At 41.3% G+C, this 26,311-nt stretch overlaps 2 protein-coding genes across 6 annotated transcripts in view; one reads left to right on the top strand and one right to left on the bottom strand.

Annotated features, from left to right (window-relative positions):
* IL5RA (interleukin 5 receptor subunit alpha) overlaps positions 1–6,198 on the top strand; it is a 36,619-nt gene extending 30,421 nt beyond the window's left edge. The window contains exons 11-12 of the mRNA XM_004738402.2: positions 508–592; positions 4,711–6,198. Coding sequence (XP_004738459.1) covers positions 508–592; positions 4,711–4,797 — 172 coding nt within the window. The 3' untranslated portion in view covers positions 4,798–6,198. The remainder of the gene's footprint in view (positions 1–507; positions 593–4,710) is intronic.
* Positions 6,199–14,874: 8,676 nt separating this feature from the next.
* The window catches only part of CNTN4 (contactin 4), a 936,335-nt gene continuing 924,898 nt past the window's right edge, over positions 14,875–26,311 (bottom strand). For all 5 annotated transcript variants that reach the window (XM_004738394.3, XM_013053943.2, XM_004738395.3 and 2 more), the window contains 5 exons: positions 26,151–26,263; positions 25,422–25,608; positions 24,878–24,990; positions 19,633–19,801; positions 14,875–17,527 (listed from right to left, as the gene is read on the bottom strand). In XM_004738394.3, coding sequence (XP_004738451.1) covers positions 17,427–17,527; positions 19,633–19,801; positions 24,878–24,990; positions 25,422–25,608; positions 26,151–26,263 — 683 coding nt within the window. In that variant the 3' untranslated portion in view covers positions 14,875–17,426. The remainder of the gene's footprint in view (positions 17,528–19,632; positions 19,802–24,877; positions 24,991–25,421; positions 25,609–26,150; positions 26,264–26,311) is intronic.

Raw genomic sequence — 26,311 nt, 5'->3', positions numbered from 1 at the left:
TAAGTAAGGCAAAGAGCCATTTAGGAGGCTTAAGGACATGTTCTGTCTCAGTCCTTTCATAATTTAGAAAGTTACTTAGGTTTGAAAGAGCTTCATTATTATAAATGTTATATTCTGTGGGTTGGAGGGTGGCAGTTCAAAGCAGAGGAACACCAAAGACAACTCTATGAGCCAGCACAGTTGAGTGAGGGGCTAGAGCCAGCATCACAGTGAGTGGTTGGGCACCAAGGGCTTACAAATCACCCATGTTTAGAAATTAGGCCTGAAAACATGCGCCAGCGTGAAGTGGTTACTATCATGTCTTTCTTGGATGATTCAGAAACCACATCATAGCCCAACTAATATTATAATATAGATAAATATAATATTTGTAACTCTTCGTCAATAAAGTTTTTAAATTTATAGAACAGCAGGTCCTGGGATTCAGTAGGTCAATTTGTAGAGCAGATACTGAACACAAGAAAGGCTGCTTTGCTCACCTAATTTTCTGCTTTGCTCTGTTTTCAGAGGTCACCTATGGGCCAGGCTGTTTCCGCCGGTTCCAGCACCGAAAAATAGTCTTAAAGATTTCCTTGTAATCGTCAGCCCTGAGGTAATGTTGAAGGCTCTCATGATGGGTCCTATCTGCTCAGGGTTGGGTCTCCAGGGATTAGTCATCAGGTTACTGGTTTTGCATATTCCAGGGCAGAATGTCTATCCAGGGGGGCCAGTGACTTGATGTTGCTCTAGTCATTCTGCTCTTTGGCTCAATAGTATGTTATATATGTTCACTACTATCTTGGAGAATTGGAAAGGTCCTACGCAGCTATAAGTGTCCTCACCAGTCAGACTGGAATTTTTTCTATCAGCCGTCTCTTAACTGAGCTTGGGCAATTCCTTCAACCCCATGAGCCCTGACTTCTTTTTCTGTATAGTCAAGGGCCATAGATGAGATGGTCCAATGTTCTGTTTAGCTCTGATGTTTCTGCACATCGATACCCTAATCAGTAACATTTTTCAGAGGAACCTGTCCTAGTTCCTTAGTAAAAAAACAAACAACAACAATAAACAGAGAAGGCAAATGACTTCCCCAAATATGCATTTCCTGAGGCCCTATTTGCCATTCAGAACACTTAGGCTTAACTGAATGCGCACCTACTCATGGCTGCCCAAGTGTTTTAGCATCATTTTGTTGGGGAAAAAAATATCATCCTTTTCCCATTGAGTTGTGTTGGCATCTTTGTTGCGGATCAGTTATCTATATATGTATGGGCCTATTTCTGGACTATCTAGTTGCTTTCATTGATCTATTTGTCTATCATTATACCAAAGCAGTCTTGATTACTATAGCTTTAGTGCAAACCTAGAGATCAGGTTAGTGTAAGGCTTCCAAACAGGATTAAAAAAAAAAAAAAAAGATTTATTTATTTAAGGGGTTCCTGGGTGGCTCAGTCAGTTAAGTGTCCATCTTTGGTTCATGTCATGATCCCAGAGTCCTGGGATTGAGCCCTGTATTGGGCTCTTTGCTTGTGGAGAGTCTGCTTCTCCTTCTGTCTGCTGCTCTGCCTGGCTTGTGCTCTATCAAATAAATAAATAAAATCTTTAGAAAAAAGATTTATTTGAGAAAGAGAGAGCACATGAGTGGGAGAGGAAAAGGGGGAGCAAGAGAGAGAATCTCAAGCAGACTCCATGCTGTGCGTGTAGCCCTAAGTGTGGCTCAGTCCCACGGTCCTGAGATCAGGACCTGAGCCAAAACCAAGAGTTGGAAGCTCAACTGACTGAGCCACCCAGGCATCCCCAAACATGATTTTTTTCCAAAGTTGTTTTGGTCATTCTAAGTATTTTGTTTTGCATTCTCATATAAATTTTAGAGCAACTTTATTAATTTCTACCCAAAAAGTTGCTGGGATCTTGATTAGGATTGTGTTGTACTGTAGGTTAATGTGGAAAGAAGTGACATCTTAAAAATGAGTCTCCCAATCTGTGAACATGACATAGCATCATACCATACAAACAAAAAATATCAACCATTAGATTTTCTTTAATTTCTGTCAGCAATGTTTAATGATTTTCAGTGTACAGTTATTATACACTTTGTCAAATCTGTCCTTAAATTAAGTGGTTATTTAGATTAGGGGTCAGCAAACTTTCTCTATAAAGAGCCAGATTGTAAATACCTAACAACCAAAGGGATTCCCTCAACTCTTTAATGCTGCCATTGTGGTGTGAAAGTAGCCACAGACAGTATGCAAATGAAGGGGATTGACTCTGGCCAATAAAACTTTATTTACAAAAACAGGCAATAAGCCAGATTCTATCCACAGGCTATAGTTTGCAGATCCCTCATGTAGGCCAAGCTATTTTCTTAACAAATTCAGTTTTCTTTTTTTTTTTTTAAAGATTTTATTTATTTGACAGAGATCACAAGTAGGCAGAGAGGCAGGCAGAGAGAGAGAGGAGGAAGCAGGCTCCCTGCTGAGCAGAGAGCCCAATGTGGGGCTCGATCCCAGAACCCTGGGATCATGACCTGAGCCAAAGGCAGAGGCTTTAACCCACTGAGCCACCCAGGCGCCCCCAAATTCAGTTTTCTAACGAAGTGCTTCATGAATGGATGAATAAATTGGTGGTTGTAGGGCAGGTAAGGGTCAAACACTGACTGAAATGGATCATTTTAATAAGCTGTGACCTTTAGAGTTTTCGATTTGGGTGTTTGGAATAATTATAGACCATAGTAGTTACAAACCTAGTCAGGCAAAGAATTGAGTCAGACAGAAGAACCACTCTGTCCTTACTTCCATCCTGAGTTTGCCTTTATCAGGGAATAGGGGCTTTGCTTTAGTTAACCCATAGCTTTTCTTGAAGAAGAACGGACCCCAGTGTGAAAGTTTGTTTTGGTTTCATCTGAATTTGTGCTGTCAATCCCTCCTTGCTCCAGCATACTCATCCCTGATAAACTACATCTGGTTTTAGCAGCCCACGGAAGTCATTTGTCTTGTCTCTTAATGGAACATCTTAATGCTGGTATCTAATTTCCCTATAGAACCCCCAAAGATTTTCTTTAATATTCTGAAGCTGGTGAAAGAAACTGGCTTAAGAGCTTATTGTATAAGCTTGTGGTTTGTTGTTAATTAAAATCAAGTCATGTGTACAAAACAACAACTTGGGGTAGACAAGCTGGTTTCAAAATAAGCAAAGGATTAATGTCAGAGCTCAGCACTGCTAGACTCCTCTTAAGACAACTTAACTTTCTTCTCACATTGTTGAGTTTCATGTTAAAAAAAAAAAAAAAAGACAAGAGAGACAGAGACCAACAGAGATAGCAAGTAGAACTCAGAAAATGAAGTATTGCCCCATAATGCTGTCACCCTATGGCCTAAATGCTCTACCTAGGAGAATATGCGAGCAAGTTCAGAGCTGACCACAACCTGGGCCCTAGGTAGCAGTGCCCCAGCCTGTAGCTTTGAAGGTAAAGCCCTTCAGACTCACCGGGGCCTCTGCTACAAGGTTGGGGGTGGGGGCGATTAGTGCTATGGGCAGTGATGATTTTGCATCCCACCAGGAAGCCTTTAGTGAGTGGGAAAGGAAGCGTTCTGCTTTCAGTTACAACCTGAGTCTCTGAGCTTGGTGTGGGTACCCAGAGTTCTGGGATTTAGAGGATATCTGCCATCCCTGAATTCTCATTAAGCAAGTTTTTGCTTGTTCAGACCCAAGTCAGAAATTGTTTTGTAACGTTCAAGAGACCGGTACCAGCAGGGAGAGGTGGGAGGGAAGATGGAAGGGCAGAAGTTGACCTTGATCAATTACAAAGAAGGCAGCTTTTTGTTTAAAACAAAAAAAAAAATGTATCCGGTGTTTTAGATTTGTTACAAACCAGTTTCTAGCTCTTCCTTATTTCTACAATGGTAACCAGAGAGGGTTCCTTCCAAAATGAAGTATAAACCATTAAATTCTAGTACCTAAGGCAGAGAGCACATCTGCTCTGTTTGTCACTGCATACTCAATGCAAGACAGTGTCTAAGGTACAACAGGTATTAAAAAATGTGTTAAATGAGGAGTGCCTGGGTAGCTCTGTTGGTTAAGCATCTGCCTTAGGCTCAAGTCATGATCTCGGGGTCCTGGGATTAAGCCTGAGTTGGGCTCCCTGCTCCCTCTCCCTGCCCCCCCCATGATTGTATGTGTGTGTATGTATGTGTGTGTGTGTGTGTGTGTGAATGCACAATGCACTCTCTCAAATAAATAAAATCTTTTTAAAAATGTGTTGAATGAGTAAACAAAGTAAGAAATATCTCTTGTAGGTTATTTCTGTCACAAAGTTTCTCATTAATAACATTATAATAGCCCAACTTAGACAAATACATATCCAAATTTAAGGGGAAACTACAATAAACTATGAATGTAGAGCTATTCAATGATGCAGCCCAAGAATATATATTTTGAAATATTACATGATGTTACACAGAAAGCAATTTATGAAGCTGACTATCCATTTGCTTCATTTAATTGTAAAGGTAACTTTGTACCTAGAAAACAGGGCTGGAGAGAAAACAATGAGCTGTGTTTGGGAGACAGGGTGGTGGATAGATTTTTGTTTTCTTCTTATTTTCCGTATTTTCTTAATGAACATTTACTATTTTTATAAGGAAAATACACTTAAGGAAATAATTGTGAAGAAATTCAAGAGAACAAAGATGGTACTACAAGACATCTAAGGGAAGATGTTTTGTTTTACAGAAAACTGTTTCCAGTGAAACAGAAATTGAAGTCATAAGTTACGTGGAAGAGTCTGGACTTGAGACCCTGGAAGATTCTGTGTTTTGATCGGCACTGTAACATTCTCAAAAATGAACTCACACTCACATGCCTCAGCGATAAGAAGAACAGGAACTGTTGTTTCTTGGCTAAGAAGAGCTCCACATTTACTGAACACTCAGTTTAGCTGCAAGGCAATACACTCAGACGAATCTCTTAAAAGCATAGATTCCTCCTCAAAAACTCCTTGCTTCTCAGGGTGGTTGATCAATCTGACCATTCTGCCATGTCTTTTCTTCCTATGTTGCAGGGTACCAACGTCTCACCTGCCAATCTCTGTGCTTTACGTTTCTTACCTCAAACTTTTGTGCAAGAGATAGTTTTTAAGGCTGATATCAACTGGTGGGACCCGCTTTATAGCTGAGGCTGCCAATGGTAATACTCAACTGAAATATCAGCGAGAAAGCATTCTGCCCAGCCTGGAGTTAATTATGAACTTAGATTCAAGGCTGTCTTTCCTAGAACAAGTGGGAGCCATGGTGCTTCCCCCCACTCCCGAGTTCTAGAATACTTTTTCTTTTAAGTCATGTGTGGGGGGTGGAGGGCTATTTATGATTTAAGAGGCAAACTCAACATGAAGAGCTAATATATCACTCCATACCAAAGCAGAGAATAGGATTTTATTTGGGATTATAGTCTTGAAGGCAGCCTTGATATTCAGGAATATATTGAGAAAGGCATTAGGTAGAATTGGGTTGGGAAAGGGATTGCTCAATCAAGAAAGAACTTTCTGGAGAGATGTTTGCTTGTACATATAGAGCAGCTTGTTGGGTGCTGGTCAAGTAGCTCTGGGTCCATCCTATAAGCATCCCTTCAAACATCCCGATCTAGGCATCCTCTCAACATCTTCCTATAGGAGTCTGCATGTAGACTGGGGGCCTTCATGATGGGCAGCGGGCTACAGATAGAACCAAGTGCATACAAGTGTGTCAAGGGCAGAGAAGAGGTAGGAGGAACAGTTAGTAATTGAGAGGACTCCAACAGTGCTGATGGAACCTGGCCCTGGAGTAGGAAGCTTCGGACAGAGAAAGGAGATCACAGTGTTCCAAACCCCCTGTATGGCAGCATACTCTACATGTTTTTATTGCCTGTTTCCAAGTATTAGGGGCTGAATGTTTATGCCCTTCCCCCTCCAATTCATGTTGAAACTCTACACCCCAAAGGGATGATATTAGGAGGAGGGGGGTGGTGGTCTTTGGGCAGTGATTAGATCATGAGGGTGGAAACTTCAGGAAGGAAATTAGTGTTCTTTTAAAGGGACCCTAGGGAGTTTTCTTTCCTCTGTGTAAAGACAGGAGAAGTTGGCATTCTGCAACCAGTACGAGGGCTTTTCTGAGAACCCTGCCATGCTGACACCTTGAACTGGGAACACCAGACTCAAGAAATAAGAAATAAATCTCTGTTGTTTATAAGTCACCTGGAGTATGGTTCTTTGTCATAGCAGCCTGAGCTAAGATGCCAAGGGTTAGGAACTACACCAGGTACTTCACACACATCATCTCTAATCCTGAGAAGCCCACATCCTTTGGATTGCTGCCCCACTTTACAGGTGCAATCACTGAAAAAAGTGCACAATGAAGGGCTGCATACCGGGCTTGAGTAAGCCCAGTACTATAGAAAAGACTGCTGTGAAAAAGTTGAAGCCTGCTTAGAGATAAGACCAAGATGGCATGCCCATCAGGGTGTTACAATCACTGGCAGAATGATTATCTGACTGATCTAGAATCTCTGTGAATGGCGTTCAAGAACCTGTATTTTTAGTGAACATTCTTAGACATTCTGAAACTTGCCAGTGCAATAATCACCTGGAGGTATCATTAAAACAGGTTGTTGGGCCCCAACCTTGGTTTCAGATTGAGTAGATCTGGGGTGAGGTCTGCGATTCTCCATTTCTATTAAGTTCCCAGGTGATGCTGATGTTTGTTTCCCAGTCACACTTCATGAACAGCAGCCCAGGGTGTTTCTGATGAATACCAAAATTTGAAAACCCACTACTGAAGGAGTAAGTGATGGAAAGGTCCTGCCCCAGACGGTCCTCTTTCAGGGCTGATTGTTTCCTCTCTGAGATCTTTCAAAACCAGAATGTGGAAACCTAAGGTTATGGCCACTGCCTATGCTAGGAGGCTGGAAGAGAAAAAGGAAGCTGCCCCTAATTTTGTGGCATCTTCATTTGTGGGTGTGAATCATAGATGCTTCCCTCAACCCCAGCAGCCAGCCTTCACCTAGGTACTGAACCAGTACCGGTGCCTGGATCTTAGTCTGTGTGTTTCAGGAGGAACACATTGTAGATCAAGGGGTCTCCCCAGTGCATTATGACTTTCCTCTTCCTCACAGCTCAGCTCCTACCCATGTTTCGGAAATCCAAATTCCATGTCTCCTTCTCTGTGAAGCCTTAAAAAACAGTTTGGTTGATCCTGCCTCTGGGTTTTCATTCTGGGCTTCGGCCCCTCCCTTGGAGCTATTGCACTGTAGGACATACCATTCACAGTTTGGATGGCCCCCCCAAAGTGTGTGCTTCAGGAGGATGGGGATCATGTGAAATGCATCTTTTTATCTGCAGGGACTAGGACCACTAGACCCTTTAAGCCCTCTTTCAACCTTGGCACAGATCCTTGCCTGTAGTTGGAACTGAGTGGTATTTGGCAGAGATCACCAAGGCCTATAATATCACGGAAAGGAAGACGAGTGTCTAATGAGAACATGATTGGAAATAACCAGGACACACATGTGTGCCCGACCATCTGGCTAGTGTTCCCCAGTCCTTTTTTTGCTGATGATGTGGCTAAGTGGTAATGTATAAATGCAGTCCAGAAGGAGTTGGGCTTTGGATGTGGCATGTTTTAAGCAGTCTGTCCAGTTTTCACTAGCCTTGCCATGACAAATCAGAATGTGAACATTCTCTTACCAATAAATGCCCTCGTCAACAGGTTGATTAGTTACTGGCACCCACCTCTTTCCATCAGCCACTAGAACAAGAGAGAGGGCAAACTGTCTCTCAAAGAGCCTTCCGTCGAAAGCTCAGAACAAACAGTGCTTCTCGAAGACATCCTTTCCAATAAGGATTTTATTCCAATATTTCCTCGGCAGTTGGAAATCTCTGAGTGCAGCATAGGGAAAGTGCTGGGGAGACTGGAGGGGGAAGTTCAGTGTGCCAACAGCACAGCCATCTGAGCCTTATTGAAATGCCTCAAGGCCTCCAGCTATTTATGCAGGCTGGGCAAGAATTCCACATGGGCAAAGAACATCCTGATTAAAAATCCAAACGTTTTCATGGTGAGACTTGTATGTGTCAGGACCATCTGTTGGTGGAATTAATAAACCTTAGGTGCTAATTTGTTAAAGAAAAAGTAGGTGTCTAGAAGCGAGAACAGAGAACCGAAAACAGTCTTTGGTGGCACGAGGCAAGGTGAAAAACCTAATTAGAACAGGACTTGGTGTTAGCCCAAGGATCTTTGTGACAATGACTGTGTAGCCAGTCCTGCTTCCACACCCTGCAAATCAAGTTCCAGAATACAAACTTTTTCGAAAGCCATTTTTCAAAGAATATTATATTGAACCAGAAGACAATCTTATCTTTTGGCCAGTAGCCCTCTGTTTTAGGTAATACATGTGAATGTAAATTCACTTCAGAACGAGAACCGTTTCACACAGAGGACGGTGAGCTGTCCAAGTTCACAAACCGGACAGGAACCCCTTTCTTATTCCCTGTCCCCCTATTCTCATCTTTGTCCCCAAGATCGTCCTTACCATCTCTCAGCTAGGACCATCACAACTCAACTAAAATCCCGGCCTCCAGTATTATCTGTTTTGGAAGGACCTACATAAAAGGCCCATCTGCCTCCATCATCCCCTTCCAAGGCCCTCAGATAAGTCTATCCCTTCAAGCTAAAGCTCCCGTCTACGCTAAGAACCCCCCCGCCCCCCGCCCCCGCCCCGGCACACGGGTCCCCAGTGGCTCCCCGGCCACATCCCCAAGGAGCGCCCCTCCGTCAGGAACACCGTGCTCTCTCAACCCTCCCTGCTTCAGTGTAAGCTGTCTCCTGTGCACAAGGCCTTCTCAGTCTTACTCGTCATCGGTTGACAGTTAACTTCTACATCTCACTCCTTTGCCACCAGGAAAGCTGTGTCCCCCAGGTAACTTCCGTTGGATCCTATTATATCACTGACTATACTATGTAAAGTTTTGGGGTCTCATTTAAAAATGGCTTTAAAGTGAAGACATGCTGAGGTCAAGAACAATGTCCCGCCTGGGTACTTAGCCGCCGAACTGGAACTGGCTGAATTTAGCTAGACAATGAAAAAGTGAATTTCTTTAAAAAATGTACCAGCACAGAAAATGATGTATATTCAATTTTAGCTCGAAGGAACGGAGCTCTACCGGGTAGACTCATTTATTAAAGCTGGACAGTGACAGCCGGAGAGCACACCATCACCAAAGCTTAAAACATGAAGTAATAAGAACTCACAATTGGTGGGGCTCTCGTTCCCAAAACGGCTCTCTCTACCTCCCCGGCCGGTCACGTGGGCTCCACCCAGCTCCTGCCCAACTTCACGTGGGCTCCACCCAGCTCCTGCCCAACTTCACGTGGGCTCCACCCAGCTCCAGCCCAACTTCCGGGAGCCGACACTACCTATTGGCTCGCGACAAATGAGTGGCAGGCGGAGCAAAATTAGACCACGTGGCCCACGCGCGTTATCTTAAAGTTCTAGTGGACTCTTTTCACCACCAAGGTGTGTTATCCGCTTAGTTTCATTTATTAAAACGAAAAGCAAAGCTCTGTCCCTCTCAGGTGATGAAATGAAAGAAGACGTGAACCTGAGAAGGGGCGTGGGGAATTGGTGGGAAAGAAGTCAACAGTAAAGTACTGGGGTCAGAGTTCAAAAGTCAGCAAGTTTCTTCTTAAAGAGCTGGATAGAAAATATTTTCAGCTGTGAGAGCCATCTGTCCTCCGCTGCAACCACTCAGTTCTGCCATTATAGCATAAAAGCAGCCTCAGCCTCAGACAGTATATAAATGAGAGTGGCTGTATTCCAATAAATCTTTATTTACAAAAACTAGGCAATGAGCCAGGTTTGGACTTTGGGCCAATATTTATCTGTACATAGCTTAATGGATCCAAAATGTTAAATTTGAATGGGCTGTTTCTTTCTTTCTCTTGCTTTCTTTCTTTAAAGCAAAGCAACCAATTTGGGAAATATGTTTAATCAATAAAAATCTTTCTACTATGGGGGGCACCTCAATGCTGCCCTGGGTTGAGCATCCAGCTCTTGGCTCCTCTCAGGTCCTGATCTCAGGGTTGTGAGATCAAGCCTGTTAGGCCCTGCATTCAGCAGAGACTGCTTGAGAGTCTCTCTCCCTCTGCCCCTCCCTGTCACTCTCTCTCTCAATTAAATAAATCTTAAAAAAAGAAAATCATTCTATGGAGGGAGGTCGTGGTGAAAAAAATGTGTTGTGTTTGACTAAACTTATGGTTTTGCAAGAAACAAGGGTCCAGAATTCTGTTCATACGTTTATCTGTTCACACGTTTTACACCATTTGCAAATAAGCGTGTGTTTCTGTCACCTCCAGTGAACCCTGAAGAGGGAAGCATTAATCAGATTTCTGTGGTTTTCCAGTGCCCAGCACAGTGCTCAACACATAGAAAGCAGTCGACATTTTTAATTGTTGACAAACAAAAGAGGAATGACTGGGCCAATGCAACCTCTCAGTTATTTGGTCTCAGATATTTGGTTCTGAAAAGTGATAAATGTTACTCAACCTCGTAATTTTTTTCCAACTATTTCTGTTATAGTTATGTTCTGGGCAACAAGACCATTTTTATAACCCTTCAAAACATTTCTGGAATCCGCCTCAACACTTCAGAATCATGGCCCTTTGGGCATGTGATAACACATCAGCAAGATCCTGGAATTTCGCATTAGAAATGAAATACGTTAGTGAGGATGAATCCTCCCTGCATGAGGTTGCCAGACTTAGCAAATAAAAATAGATGAAGCCCAGTTAAATTTGGATTTCAGATAATTTTTTTGCATGGGATATATACTATAAAATTACTGATTTTTTAAAAAATCTGAAATCCAAGTTTAACTTTTTATCTGGCATTTTATTTGGCAACTTGGATCTTGCAGGATAGCCCATTTGAAAAATAGCTCTGAGAATGCTTGAGGTCCAGTACAACAAACAAGCAAAAAGCACCATTTGCAGTAAAAAAAATAATAGCCAAGCAGGGCTGCTTTGGAGCAGAGAAATCACCACACCTGAGCTATATGAGGTTTCCTTGCAAGATTCCTATACCTGGGGTCTTGGCTTACTTAAACCCCTGGTCACTTTTTAACAACTCATATACAACTTCCTGGGAAGCTCACCACCTTATTTCTTCTTCTTGCTGTATGGCAACAAATATCATTCTGTCTATGTTCCTACCTACCTACCTAGCTATCTATCTAATATTTTGGACTGGACTTGACTGGAGTCAATCTACCAGCACCTCAATTACTGGTTTCTCTTATCAGCTTTGTGACCTGGGTCATACCACTATACTTCTTGGTGTTGGCTCCCCACGTGTCAAATATGAATAATGAATAGTGACTCCATAGTAGGTTCACTCGCATAGAGATAGACACATACCAGAAGTGTGATCGATGTCAGCTAGTATTCTCATCACATTTTTCCATATTGTAGCAAAGTGCCAGTACTGGTCCCTTGGTCTCACCCCCCACCCCACACACACACCGTGGGACTCCAAGGAAGGTGACTTCACACTGGCCTTGTGGGGTGTTTCCATCTCTCTCATTCTGTGACCCTCATGGGGTCTCTCTGCCACAGCATTGCCCTGTGCTAGAACTGTACCTGGTGCAGGGGGTGGCCACTAGTCCCTTCCTTAATGACCCACTAGAACCCCTTCAGGGACCTGCTCCTCTACATGGCTATGCCCTGAATCTGCTCATCTTCCACAACTCCTTCACTCCTCCATCTCCCCCTCTGATGTGCTCTGCTTGGACCTCACCATTCTCCTCTCGCCCACTTGGTGTCCTGACTGCTTTCCAGGTGCACTTAAGACACTATCTCCTTATTCCCTCTTGTTCTTTCTTTTAGGTAAGAGTTATTTCTGGAGGTTGAAATGTACTGAATTAGGAGTTCTAAATTCCAATCCTGACTTTCTAATCATCTGTGTTACTTTGTAGCAACAAAGTAGTACAAACTGTTGTAGTACCACCTCCTTACCTCGTTTCCTAAATGAAAAAAGAATAAACTGGTGTCTCCCTCCTCTTAGTGTGAAGAGCACTTTGAAAACTATAAAAACAAATTAAGCTATTACTTTGTTCGTTAAAATCCCAAGACGTATGTATCTCTCCCCGTAGAATTTGTGCTGTTTGTAACAAGTGGTGAGAATATGTAGCAAAAGGCCCGGGTACAGCTACTGGCACTCTCACATTAAGATATCCCAGCCTTATAGACTCCAGACCTTCAGATCTCTTATATGGTTGATCTTTTTTTTTTTTAAATACGATCTCTCGGTGTGGTCTTTATTACTAGAGCCCTGCTAATCTACAACTGACCATAACTGTTGGTGATAAAGGACAGAGGATGAGTTTGTTTAAACTGTGAGCTCTCTTGAGAATCGCAATTTACACTTGAGTCGAGGGATTGGAACATTTAAACTGCATGGGTCACAGCATGAAGGGAAAAGGCTTCCTCTTGGACTGGCGTGTTGTAATCACACCCTGCCAGGAGGGCAAGGGCTGAGCAAATCACGCCATGTGGTGCCAAACACTCTTCTCTTTCTAGCTTTGTTCGTGTCAGCAATGGGGGGAGGGATATAGGGCTGGTGCTTGAGAAGTAGTTAAGAATCACAAGCAGATTCTAATCTTAAGATGCTCTCTGTGTACTGGGAAGAAGACATGAACACAGTGATTTAAATCCCAGTGCCTGTGTGGCCCGGTTGATTAAACGGCTGCCTTCAGCTCTGGTCTTGATCTCAAGGTCCTGGGATAGAGCCTGGCATTGGGCTCCCAGCGCAGTGGGAAGTCTGCTTCTCCCTCTCCCACTGCTGTTCTCCCTGCCTGTGCTCCCTTGCTTGTGCGTGCTCTCTCCCTCAAATAAATAAATAATAGATAATGGGATGATAGACATGTGTGGGTACTGATGAGGTGCCCTGGAAGTCAAACAAATGAGATGGAGAAACTGAAGACTTTGTGGAAAAGCTGACATCTGAGTGAGGACCCTACTGCCTAACTCCTTTCATAAGTATTAATATTATTAAATATTTTTATTTTATTAACTTTGTTATTTAAATAAATACATATTTATATAAAGACATGAAAATATTTGCATAAAAGGGGATAATGGACCTATGTGTTGAGTTCAACTCATTTTGGCTATGGGAAGCATCGACATTCTTTGGTTTCTGTGACTATCTCAGTCGCTTGAGAAGAAGAACAGTAAGTGATCTATAAAATTGTGGCTAATGTTTAGAGAGCTGTGCATTTAGAACTTTATAAACGTAATCCTATATAATAAGTACCAATGGCCAGAATGCATTCCAGGTGGTCAGATTCCAGAATCCACTGTACTAAGTGGCCTGTGTAAGGTCCAGTATCTTCCATTTTTGATGGAGTAATTTTGGATGTGCCTAGAAATGGACTACATGTCTTTCATTGTAAAAGGCTTGCTCTTCACTGTGGTTGGCCAGAGAATTTTTTTAATTGTTTACAACAGGAAAATACAGTCAATTCTTGATTATCTGTGTTAATGGAGGAGAACAGAGGCATGGATAATCCAATGCAGCATATAGAAATCACCTGATGGTGATTACATCAAATGATCTTAAAATTTACACGTCATTTTAGTTGGCTAATTATGTGCTATTTATGTACTTTTTATGATCCATCACTCAACATTCAACGTTCTTTGAGCACACTTTGCAGAAAGGTAAGGGTGGTAGGAGAGACTGGGAAAAGGTTAATCAGCATGGAACATTGCTTTCTGGATATAAATAACCAAAAATCTGATGGTAGGAATAACTCAGTAATTTTATCTTCAGATAAAAAGCTTATGGCAGCTCCAATCTCACAGGCTGGAAGAATTCTGAGCTCACCTGAGAAATGAAATTTATCATTCATGTCTTCTACCTCCATGCAAAGATGCTGTTTTGTACACAGGGTTTATGTGCTCTGCAGGAACACTGAGAGAATCCAGTTATCTGGCAAAATAGAATTTCCTTTTAAACAGTTAGGTCACAGATGGATCAGGTGGATTACACACACACAAAGAAGGTAAGGGTAAGCAGCTGAAAGAGTTAAATGACCAAAGCACATAGGCCCCCTTCCTAGTGCTCCTGATTCAGAGTCACTGTCCCAGGTAGGAACATATTCCAGTGAGTGCAGTATTTGGGACCAGGGCCCAGGGCCCAGGGCCCATGGTGTCCCCTGGGATAGCTAAGCATACAAAGTGTGCTGCTTAGATCTTCCTAGCATTTATTATCCCATCTCATGGAAACATCATCTCAGTTTTTCTTTAACAAGCTATGAGTGCAGGTTTGGCGTGATCAAGGATAGGGAGCAGATTAGCATCAAAATAACAAACAAAAGCCCATTAATTTCTAGAAGAGCACTTGGAATAGAGTTTCCAAAGTTCCTGCAGTCTGGATTCTTAGAGTAGCCTGGTTCTTATTCTCACCAATGCTTGGCCATTCAGCATTTCCTTAGCTCGTGTGACCTAATCTGTGTCATTCCTTTTTGTTTGCTCGATTTAACTCAATTTTGTTTTCTGTTGCTTGCAACCAGTGATTCCAACTGCAACCACCTTGGAAGCCAAAAAATCAGACAGGTGTGAGTGAAGGTGCCTACCATGCCCTTTCTAAAAATACCTTCAGCTCAGTTCGACTCTGCTAATCCAGGTCCTCATTTATCAGATGATGAAGCAGAGAGATACAAAGGACTTTTTCAAAGCATAAAGTTTGAAGCCAGGCCTTCTAATGCTTTCCACCACCTAACAAAAGCAGTGACACAGTTTCCTCTGGTTGGGTCACTGTGGCACACAGGCAGGCAACTGATGCAAAATGCTACGTCAAAGACCCCTTCAATGAATTAATCAATGATTATTTATTGCAAGGCACTGTGCTAGGCACTATGGAGAGTACATGGAAGATAAGACCAAAGTCCCTGCCCTCAAGGAGCTTACAATCTAGTTGGGAAGACAAGGCATACGTACAAGGAAAATTAAGTAACAATACAGGAGTTACGTTAAAATGCAAGATAACAGTACAAGAGATTTCCAAAAGTAGTACCTGATTAATTACTAAGTGAGTGGTATTGACAGGGCTTGTGGCTAATTCAGAGGAAGGACTGATGTGTGGGAAGACTTCACAGACAGCTGGGGCTGGAGCTACCCTAGGACAGTTGGGAACTGGGTGAGAAAGAAGAGCAGGGAGGGCATGTCAGGAAGGGTTAGCTGTATGATCAAAAGGCACAGAGGTGAGACCAAAAGCAAGCAGTGTTTAGGGGCCAGTGAGGGCTCAGTGTGGCTGGATACAAATTTACATTATTAGATTAAGAAGGGTCTTAAATGATCAAGTTTAGATTTTATCCTTCTAGCAATGGGGTGGAGGATACCTTAAAACAACAGATATCCCTAAGTTAAACATACAAAAGACTTAGCTAATCAAGAGGAACTATTAAAGTTTGAGCTTCAGGATATTTATTTGTGGATTTTGACCCTCTGTGCTTCCAAAGAGGATTTGAAATGGTGTCTTCAGGGCTGTCAATTGCAAAGGAATAGCTCTGGGTCATCTAGCTTTGGATCATGGTCAGAGACTTTTGAGTCCCTCTATCATCTCAAATTATAACAAGGACAAGGGTGAGCTAACAAATTCCCTGACAGGCAGGCAGGAAAAATGCTCCCAAAAGACAAGTATCTTTACAAATGACAGAATATTTATTAACAATACCTTTAAAAAAAGATTACATATGCTAGATCACTGGTAAATATCATTTACACTGGGGTTGGGAACTACCTGGGGTGTCATTTTTTTTCATTCATTTTATTGTTTTGTTGATTTTTTTGTGAGTGTGATTTTAAGTTCTGTTTTATTTTAACATAGAAGTAACCATATCAAACTAAGAGAGGAACACAGCTTGAAATACTGACAATATTTTTTCTGGTTACCGCCCTAGTTTTTACACAAGTGGAATCCTGATTATGACTTTATTGGATAAATATAGCTAGAAGGTTGAAAAGTTAACTTATATTATTTTTAAGCAAAAATGACAAATTACAGGCAAATTTGAGCTCTCTCAGAAAGAAGAAAAGGTGGCAAAGTGTTTACATGTGAAAATTTTTATAGAAAATTTCATTGCCTTTTATATGCACTGCTCCACAAGTGTCAGCTTACAAAACCTCCCCCATTATAACAAATAGTTCTTTTCAAAAGAATATGTTTTTTTTTCTGATATTGTCATTTTCCAATGTGTGATTTTAAGACTTAGAAGGTAAAGCTTACAAAGCAACTAAGCTACCTACAGCAAAACAGGATAATCATCAAGATAACATACGGTTATACTAAAGATCTTTTATCATGTCATGAAAATATTCTTTGTGGTGACTATTTGCTGAAATAGGAGAAATTTGCCAAATTCCATATATGATTTTGATTCAAAAGAAGGACTCTTATTATTAAAGACATACACATATATAAAGAAATTATGACTCCATCAACAGAGAATTACCTTTTTAAAAAATGTACATTCAAGACAGATACATTTAAAGATAGTAAAATTATCTTTTATCCTCTGAAAGACTTGGTTGACTACAGTCACTTTTGGCCTATGTTACTACTGCATATGTAACTTCAAATTTAATGTCTAAGATAATGCTACTACAAAGACAATGCTAACTTAGTTGAGTGAAAAGAAAGTCTTACTGTACAATGCTAAATTCAGGGATGGGAATATTGCACAAGGTACCTCTTGGGCAGTTAGTTTAGGTTTTGAATTTACAGCCATTCCTGAAACCATCTCGAGTTGCGTTGAACAACAAAATTCACAACAGGCTGGGAAAATATATTGTACATGTCGAAAGGACTTGATTCAATGTATTAACCATCCAAAGAGTCATTTACATACAGTAGCCTTGATTACAGACCAAATCTTCAGCTCTTCTGCCACTGAATCCTTGTAAAACTGTACAAGTAGTTTGTAATTTATTTACCAAGGTGAGTTTCAAACTCTTCCTCTAAAGGAAATATTCTCAAATAATAATTGTATGATTGTGTTGCCCATAGCATTTTACAGCAGAGGAAAAAAATCAATATCTACATTTCATGTTAACTTTAAAAAATTCTATAAAACACTAAATATATAATAAAAAATATGCATATAAGGACATATGTAAACTGCTTTGGTAACATCATATTACAGATGTCTTCAGTGCATTGCAGAGTTTCCAAAGAAACTTCAGACAAAGCTAGATTTGCTTTGAGGAAGTACTGTATAATGCCATTCCTAAAGAAGCAAAAAACATTTTTTTCCAGTAATAAGATGTACTTGAACAACAATATTACTTAGTACTGGGTGTCTTCAAAACAACTAGCTAAATGTTGCTTATATTATCAACGGCAAGTCCTTTAGATAACTTTTGTCATAAACTGGACCTAGCTGTGAGGGAGATCATGATTGTGCTGATGGCTGACAGCGTACATGCATTTGACGTGGAAGGTCCAGCTCCTCTTGCATAGGCATCTGAAAAGAGAGAATAAATTCACTCACTGTTGCTTCACCCTGGCTACAAAGGAAAACAAGGCCACGGGGTTTTAGGCAGCAGCAGAACTGGCCAGATCCTACCAGAAATAACAATTTCCAAATGACTTTTTTTTTTTTTAAGATTTTATTTATTTGTCAGAGAGAGAATGAGAGAGAGCCCAAGCAGAGAGAAGGGCAGGCAGAGGGAGAAGCAGGATCCCTGCTGAGCAAGGAGCCTGATGCGGAACTCATTCCAGGAAGGTGGGGTCATGACCTGAACTGAAGGCAGATGATTAACCAACTGAACCACTCAAGCACCCCTCCTAATGACTTTTTTAATATTAGTTCTCTGACTCCCTAGCCAGGAACCTAAGAGTAAGTTATTTCACATCTCTTGAGGTCTGCTGATACATTTACAAAATGAGGATTCTACATCTAACTTGAGAAGAAACGTCAATATTACTAATAACATTACTAATAAATGTTATATCAATGATGAGCAAAATAAAAATGGCTGTTCCCTTTTTAACTCTATCTTTGCACTGGGCATAGAGCCATGGGACACTTGATTCTTACACAAACTGTAAGCAAATCTGGTATTGTTTTTATGTTATTTAACAGATGAGGAAATGAGGGCCCAGAGGAGTAAGATACTTGTCTGAGATCAACCAGTTAGTAAATAGCTCAACTGGGATTCAAACCCATGTCTGCCTGAATATATTCTTTTTTCCCAACAAAATAATCTCAAGCCTTTCAAATAAAACCCTTTCTTGTAGGTCTTACATTTTTCATAGTAACAGATTACCAACTGTTGTTTGAGGTTTCTCTACGAGTATAAGATCTTTGACCAACAAAGTAGACAATGTTTTGAAGGACAGAACTTGGTTTTTTTTCACAGTTTTAAGCTTATCATCTAAAATCAATTAATTATACCAATATAATTGCTTAAGATTTGTTTTTAGAATGAATTAAACCAAGAATAACCAATCTAAAAAAAACCCCAAATAATCCTTACAATGATAAGAAAGTATTAAGTTAGATTTTCTTTTAACAGAGTGAGATAAATTAACCCTCAAACAAACCCCAGTCTTGTGTTTCTGTGGCTTGGTGATTACTTCCACATCTCTGGTTCCACATCTCTAGTTCCTTTCAGCAGAATTTAGAGCCCTTGCCTTAGTGAAGTATACAATTCAATTCTGCCCAGTTTTTTTTTTTTTTTAAAGATGTAAGTGCTGGGACGCCTGAGAGGCTCAGTCAGTTAAGCAACTGGCTCTTGATTTAGGCTCAGATCATGATCTCAGGGTTGTGAGATTGAGACCCCTAGCTCCAGAACTTTTCCATCACCCCAAATGGAAACACAGAACCCATTACACTGCAATTCATACTACTGGCCAGCCACTATAAGTCACTAATCTGATCTCTGTCTCTATGGATTTGCCTTTTCTGTTTTTTTTTTTTTATAATAAATGAAGCCACATAATAAAAAATAATATTCTACTGAGATATATGCAAACATGTGTGTGTGTGTATATATATATATATGTATATATATATATATAGTACAGGATTGACTATGTTTGCTCAAAAAAGAATATTCTCACACTATTCTGCCTTTGTTACTAAAAATAATCTTGACTATATATAGACATGTGTATTTAGGTACATGTTACATACACACATTCAAAATTAATAATGTCAAGTTCAAAATATTTTCAGCCACAGACCCTGAGTTACACTGTTTTGTTAAAGACAAATTACCTCAACATTTTTAAAAATCCTTTGCTTTTTCTCCTAATTCATGCTTTTAACTTTCTGAGCAATAGTTTTATAGTTGTTATAGATGCACACATGTCCACATGGGGAAACCAGTCTGACGGATTTGAGGCTGCTTTAATCTGATTTTTGATTGGCAACTGATTAAATCAGTCAAAACTAGTCAAATTGTCTTTTTTATGAAACCACTTGTGATCAGCAAACATCAGTTGTCTGATGAAAGGGGACAGGACTGACCATTGTTACAGAAGCCTTTCTTTGTGGGCTGAACTCACTGGGAAGACAGAGGAGAGCCAGCAGGCAGGGGGAGGGGAGGAAAAAGACACTCTTACTTGATATCTTTGGAATTCGAATTTGTTCACTGCTGCTGCCGTCTCCTCCATCACTGAATGGCTTAATTTCTATTATGTAATCTTCATCAAAAGGCAAAGAAAGCTCCACTGATGTTTTATTTGTTTCAATGACAGATGTGCTGCTTTGTCTGTTCCATCTGTACAAGACCTGCCAATACAGAAAGAACAGGTGTCACCTGCTGTCCTCACAAAGGCCCCAAAGATGGAACATCCATTGTTCTCACCTCTGGGCACCAGCGAAATGTGGGCACACCGAGGCGGTCAGGCTGCCCACACACCCCTGGGAGCCTCATTTATAGTAAGGGGCACGTCTGCAGGACACGCAGCATGCGGACAGAGGCAGCATCTGTCAACCAATGCACCATGTGGCCACACAGAACCTCTGGAAGGCTCAGGTAACGCACCTGGAAAACGACTTCCTCTTGGAGGCTGCACAGAGCTCAGTCACATGTGACAGGCTTTAGCCTCGGAAGCAACTTGGCCACTGTGGGACTATAGTCCTCTTTATAATCTGAGCTTCAAACAACGAGCCCACCTCGCTGGGCTGTTTTCAAGATTGCATGAGGATTGCATATTAGTGAAGGACTGGATCAAAGTAAGCATGTAAGACATACAGTGTTTATGATGCTTAAAGGGAACGCGAAATAAACATACTTGGCAAAGGTGAGAAGCGCAAAGCAGGCATCATACATTATTATTATCATGAAACCTCTGGAGAGAGCCCATTTCAGCCTCCAAAAGGCAAGGGCAGTAACCCCTTTTCCCCCAGCCCCAGAACTCCTTCTGAGCTATGTGGAAAATAGGGAATATTCTATGGCCATCACTGTCACTCCAGAAGTGTCTGACCTTCAACAGTCCCACTCATGTTTCCCTTCTTGGCCTCCCCTGCATGGGAGTCTGGGTTGGTGGCTCATTTGATGAGGTTCCCCGCTAGGTCTCCTGAAAACACATCCCCCTGCCTGGAATTGCCTACCCCGACTGCCACCAACAGAAACAAAACCTAAAAGCCTGGTCAAGCACATCTGCCTTTTTGGATATAACAACAGGGATGATGATTGTCCTGCAAATACTTTCTGATGTTGACTGTAACCTAAGTGCCTTATCGACATCACCGTGTTTAACCGTCACAACAATCAGACAACACAGGCATTAGTATTCCTCGCCACAGATGAGAAAACAGAGGCTGGATGAGGACAAAAAGCAGGTACGTGGCAAGGTGAGAGCTCCTGAGCCCCAACTCTTAAATTATGGTCCTCCAAAACCTCCAGTTTCTCCTCATAGTGAGAAACAGAGGGGTAGGCGGTCAGTGTTCTCCGTCCTGGCTATGCGGCAGAAGCCCTTGGGGAACGTGTAAAAAATACTGTCGCTCTAGCTTCGCAACGGGCCAGGTGGGGGGGTAATATTTTGCTCCTCTCCCCCAGGAGGCATTTGACAATGTCTGCGGACTAGTTTTGGTTGTCACAGGAGGCAGTACTGTTTACCAGGTGGGGGTCAGGGATGCTGCAGGACATCCTGCAATGCAGAGGACAGTCCGTAGGCTGAGAGGTACCCAGCTCAGACTGGCCTAAGTGAGGAGGCTCAGAAAGTCCACTGGAGCCGCACTCCAGAGTTAGACTCCACAGAGGTGAGATTGAGGCGTGGTTTGGGGGGGAAAAAAAAGAGAGATAGAGAGAGAGAGTTTGATGTGATGTTACTGTGGCTATAAACTCTGGATTAAGCCAGGGATTTGACCTGTATGTGGATCAAAATCGCCTGGAGGGTTCATTCAAACACAGATCACTGGACCCCAGCTCAGAGTTTCCAACTTAGTAGTTCTGAGGTTGTACCTTAAAAATCTCCATTTCTAACGAGTTCTCAGATAATGCCAAGGCCTTAGGTCCACCAATGGCACTTTGAGACGGGTAAGATTGGTCCACATTTCAAAATTCTGATCTGCTGAAGTTAGAGACTTAAGACCCACTCCACTATTGCAATAAAAACCAAACACACATAAAATTCAAAAAATTCCCTAAAATGGTATAGATCCCATTTGTTCCCTGGCATTTCATCACCTTAATTTATATCTCTCTAATACAAGGTGGAAAACACAATTTCCTTAAGGTGGAAAGATTCATAAGCGCCCCTTTCCCCTCTGGAGCATCAGTTGCATCCAACTCGGCATCCCCTTGCTCATGATCAGGCTCAAATAAATCCTCAGGCACATTCGGGAGTGTCAAAGCATCTCATCACGGCCCTTCAGGAATGTGGGCTGGCTGATGGGATGCGAGGGCACATCTGGCTTTGAGGAATAAATTGCTTCTTTGATTTACCTCTGGTCCTTGCCAGAGCACACAGAATTCAACCAGTTTCAAATAGAAATCCAGGAGAAACACTTCCAGGAGAAAACAGCTCCGTTATCAGCATGGCTTATCAGTCTTGTATTATTAGGGACTTGCATTGGAACCTAAATAAAAGCCTGCAAAACCTTTATTTACACCAAACACTCGGTTCAGCTGACCTATTTGAAGGCTGTGCTTGCATTTCATATAATCCAGGGCAGAAGACGGGCTGGGGTGGGGGGCGCAGGTTTATGGGAGTAATGCAGGTTCATGGGAGTTAACAGTAGCAAACACAATTCAATGCCTACTTTGTGTTTGAATACTGTATGTTCTTTATTTTAATGAAAAGTAAGAGAAGTTTAATTTTTGTTCTTATCACATTACAACTGAGATTATTTCAGTTGTAGTCCATTTTTCAATGTCTGGGTGAAACATCAAAGTGGAGATTTGTCCTAAGTTATCAAAGATGACAAGTTTTGCCTTGGAAATTGGAAGAGTGGCTAAAATGGAGCTGTTGGACCTCTGATTTCCTCACCAGATGTAGATCAATATGTGAAGTGTCCAGACCATCAGTCCCCAAAAAAGTGAAGTCACCGCCTCCCAAAGGTGTGATTTCCTTGGACTTGAGTGACCCTTTGGGGATGGCACTTAGTGCACAGTTCTGTGCTTCTGTTCTTGCCACTGTGGTCCCTGGGTATTTTGAAATCACTGAGACACTCCCATAATCAAGGTTAACAATAGGACTCTTAGCTACTTTCCCTCAAACTGCATTTTCTCTGCTCCTTGTCCTTCATTGGATGTCCTTGTATACTACAACAAACAACATTTAGGGGTTTTTATGTTCTATGGCTGTTCCCACTCTTTGGCTACAACCATACATACCAGGGATCTGGGTTTCAAGATCACTACACCAGGAAGAAAGAGCCCCTAACTGTGTTATTTTGGCCTGTGCTTTGATCCAAAACACTATGTATGGAACCTGGCAGGGAACCAACCTCTCCACTTCACTGACACAGTCATACACTCGGTGCCTGGAGATGTCCTCCTCACAAGCAATGAGAACTTTGTCACCACCTGCTACCATATTATGGGATGCCTGGGCTCTTCCACTTTGGGGAGCTGCACTGTGGCTTTGGAGGAAACTGCCTGACATCTTCAATGAGACCAATGAACACTGTATGTTCTAAGACCAACACCATTACCTATTGAGGTAGGCACTCTAATTCTGATTTCAAAGATGAGGACACTGAGACCTGAAGCTATTATGCAATTTGCCCAGGGTCCTATGAATGGTAAAGGGTAGATTTAGCATTCAAACCCAGGTAGTCTGGGTCAATAGCCAATATTCTTAACTCAGTCTAGTTTGGCCACCATCTATGTGGGAAAATTGTTTCCCCTCTCTGGTCTCTGTCTTCACGAATGCAAAACAAGCAGGTTAGAGGTAGAAAACTGATGGCCCATGGGTCACATCTGGCCTGCATATTTTAACCGTTTGGCTCTTGGAGTGCTTATTTTATTTTGAGTTAGATGTCAATATTTAAAACTATCCAAAAACATGAAAAAATGTTGGGTTCTACCAAGAAACTGGAAGATATAGCCACACTGTTTGGCAACAATATGCAAGAGCTCAAAAGCCACAGCTCCTTCTGGACAATGAGAAAGTCTCTAATTCACCATAGTCTCTCATGCTTCCTGTTGTACCATACTGGCATGTGTGTACCTCAGGACCTTGGCACACCCCATTCATTGTGCTAGGAATATCTTTCTCCCTTTTTCATGGTCCAACTGAAATGTCTGAACAAAAGTTCAGAGAAATATAGAAATAGAAAATAGAAAGAGAAAATTTCTCCTTAATGAAAGAGAAAATGCAGTCCCAAGGGGTTAAATGATTTACTTAGAGTCTAAGTAAATAAATAAATAAATCTCTAAATAAATCTAAATAAATATAACTATATAAATCTAACTATAGGACCAATATGTGGGTCTCCTATCTCTTTATGCTACATGCTATATGCTAGAAGACTCTGGGCTCTTAGAAAAGGGCCCAGTAAAAGGCCTGGAGATTAGTTTTTAGGGAATGTTTCTCCATTGGTACAATACAAATCACTGTGCAATGTGAATAAAAGAAAAGGAATCCATGACAGGGAGTCTTTTCCTGAATCTCTCTCTAATCTTAATACCCAAGGTTCTACCACCAGTATGTCAACTCCCAATTCCAGCTTTGGTTTTATGAAGAACTTTCCAAGGGTCCCATGCTTTTTAACTAGTTCCTGAACTAGTTAAAACTAGTTAAAATGCCTTTCTGCTATGCTCAAAATCACTCTGCAAAAATACCACAAAGCATAGCCTACCAACTGCTTTTGTTTGGCCTGCACTGCACTGCCTCGAATGTCACGTCCGTAAAACAAGATATTACCAACTGCTTTTAAATGTGGCACCAAGGCTATTCACATTTTCTTTTCTAGCTCTTTAAAGTCAGGCTAGCACTCTGGGATCAGGCCAATAAATCTTCTACAAATTCCTTGCTTCTTTTTCTCTAAATAAATCTAACTATAGGAACATGAACAAAAATGATTAACCATTCATAATATTGTTGATTTAAAAAAAAGACAACCAGGACAAGCACAAAACAAAGCTGACTGGAGAGATGTTATAAACGTGGTTCTTCGTGAGTTTTTGATGACACAACTACAGGGTCTTCAACCATTTCTGATTCACTCCGCCTGACTCCAAAGTTTAGTCAATTTTCTACAACTGCCTTATTGCCATGGACTATTTATAAAACTCAGAGCAAGCCACCCTGGGGACATCAGGGAAAGTGAGAACATAGTCATATGATTTCCTGAGAAGATACTGTTCTCACTAACAGTAGGATTAGGGGCCTCTGCAAAAAAGAAATTACCCACTTTGTATCCTTTTACTTCCGACTCATTATCTAGGGCCTTCACTTGATCCCAATTCAGGATGATTTTGGAGTCCGATGAATTCCATATGATGTTTCCGGGGGGTTGACTTGGTGCTATAAAAAAATTAAGATATACGAAGTCACAGATTATTAAGTCTCAATGGATTCTGAGGAATATATCCTTACTAGAATTCAAGAGTGGAGGCAATTTAATGGGCTATTGCACTAATATGTGTCTTCAAGGTCACTAAAATCTGACGAGATACAGCATTGCAAATGGAAAAAGATTCAGTTGGTCGCCTAACATTTATATCTAAAAGAAGTAGCCCTTCCCAGTGAGGAAAAAAACATTTATCTTTCTGTCCTCTGGAGCAATGAATTTTGCATGGTATTCGGAAAGGTTCAGTTAAAATGCTAAGGTAAATTTGAATCCACATAATGATACCAATTAGTATGCAAATGATCATTGGGAGGTGGGGATGGGGAATGAACTGGGGATATGTCTGATGAATCCCTAAAATATTTCTGAGCAACAATGTTCTTACGTGGCTTTCTGGTTGTCACATTGACCGTTGCGCTGGATGGGCCTGTCCCTGCAGTATTATATGCCTTGACAGCTAAATGATACAGTGCGCTGCTTTTTAAATTGGTGATTTTTGTTGATGTCTGATTTCCAATTGTTCGTATTTTTCTAGCATTTTCTTCCTTGTCATCATGTCTCCAGTATTTAACCTGAGAAAAGAAAAGGGAAGACCTTGGAAATCATATCTTTGGGGATATTTTCAATGTCATCAGCTGATTTTTAAAAAAATGCAGATTCTTATGATGGAATTAATTTTTCATACCAACTCAGATGCAGAACTTTTGGAGCCAAGGGCTTGGTATGCTCTGAGAACTTACCCAGAATAGGAAGGGCCCCCTCTTTTTGTTCTTAGCTTCATAGTGGGAAGGAAAATTGGCACAACCATTATTGGCTATTTCTCACTTGTCCCCTATATTTATCTTGAGTCCAAGTGATTCTGTGTGTGTCAAAAGTCAAAGCTCATTTTGTCAACCCTCTTATAAATGCTTAGACCCACATGTATTTTGAAAAATACATTTCTGCAGTGTACCAGAAAAAGGGTGCTCTCACAGTGGGATGTTAATTTTTCAACTAATGCCTACTTGAAGCCATTATTCTCTGAAACAAATTCCTCTAAATAGGAATCTGAGTCTTTTTCTCAATACAATGTGTCTTGAAGTTCCCAGACCCGATGCACGTATCTCTTACTTACCTCATAGCCTTGTATCCGTCCTCTATTCTTCTCCATGGGGGAGGCCCAGAAAACTTCAATGTCTGTAGCAGACAGACTTCTGGCAAAGATGCTGGCTGGTGGTTTGGTGGGTTCTACAGATGAATGTGGAAAAAGTAATTACTCTATCAGCCTCCTCCGGA

Source organism: Mustela putorius, unplaced genomic scaffold, assembly GCF_011764305.1.
Source record: "Mustela putorius furo isolate JIRA1106 unplaced genomic scaffold, ASM1176430v1.1 tig00003850_pilon_pilon_pilon, whole genome shotgun sequence".
Lineage (NCBI taxonomy): Eukaryota > Metazoa > Chordata > Mammalia > Carnivora > Mustelidae > Mustela > Mustela putorius.
Note: the sequence above shows the minus strand (reverse complement) of the source record. Positions and strands in the feature narration are given on the sequence as shown.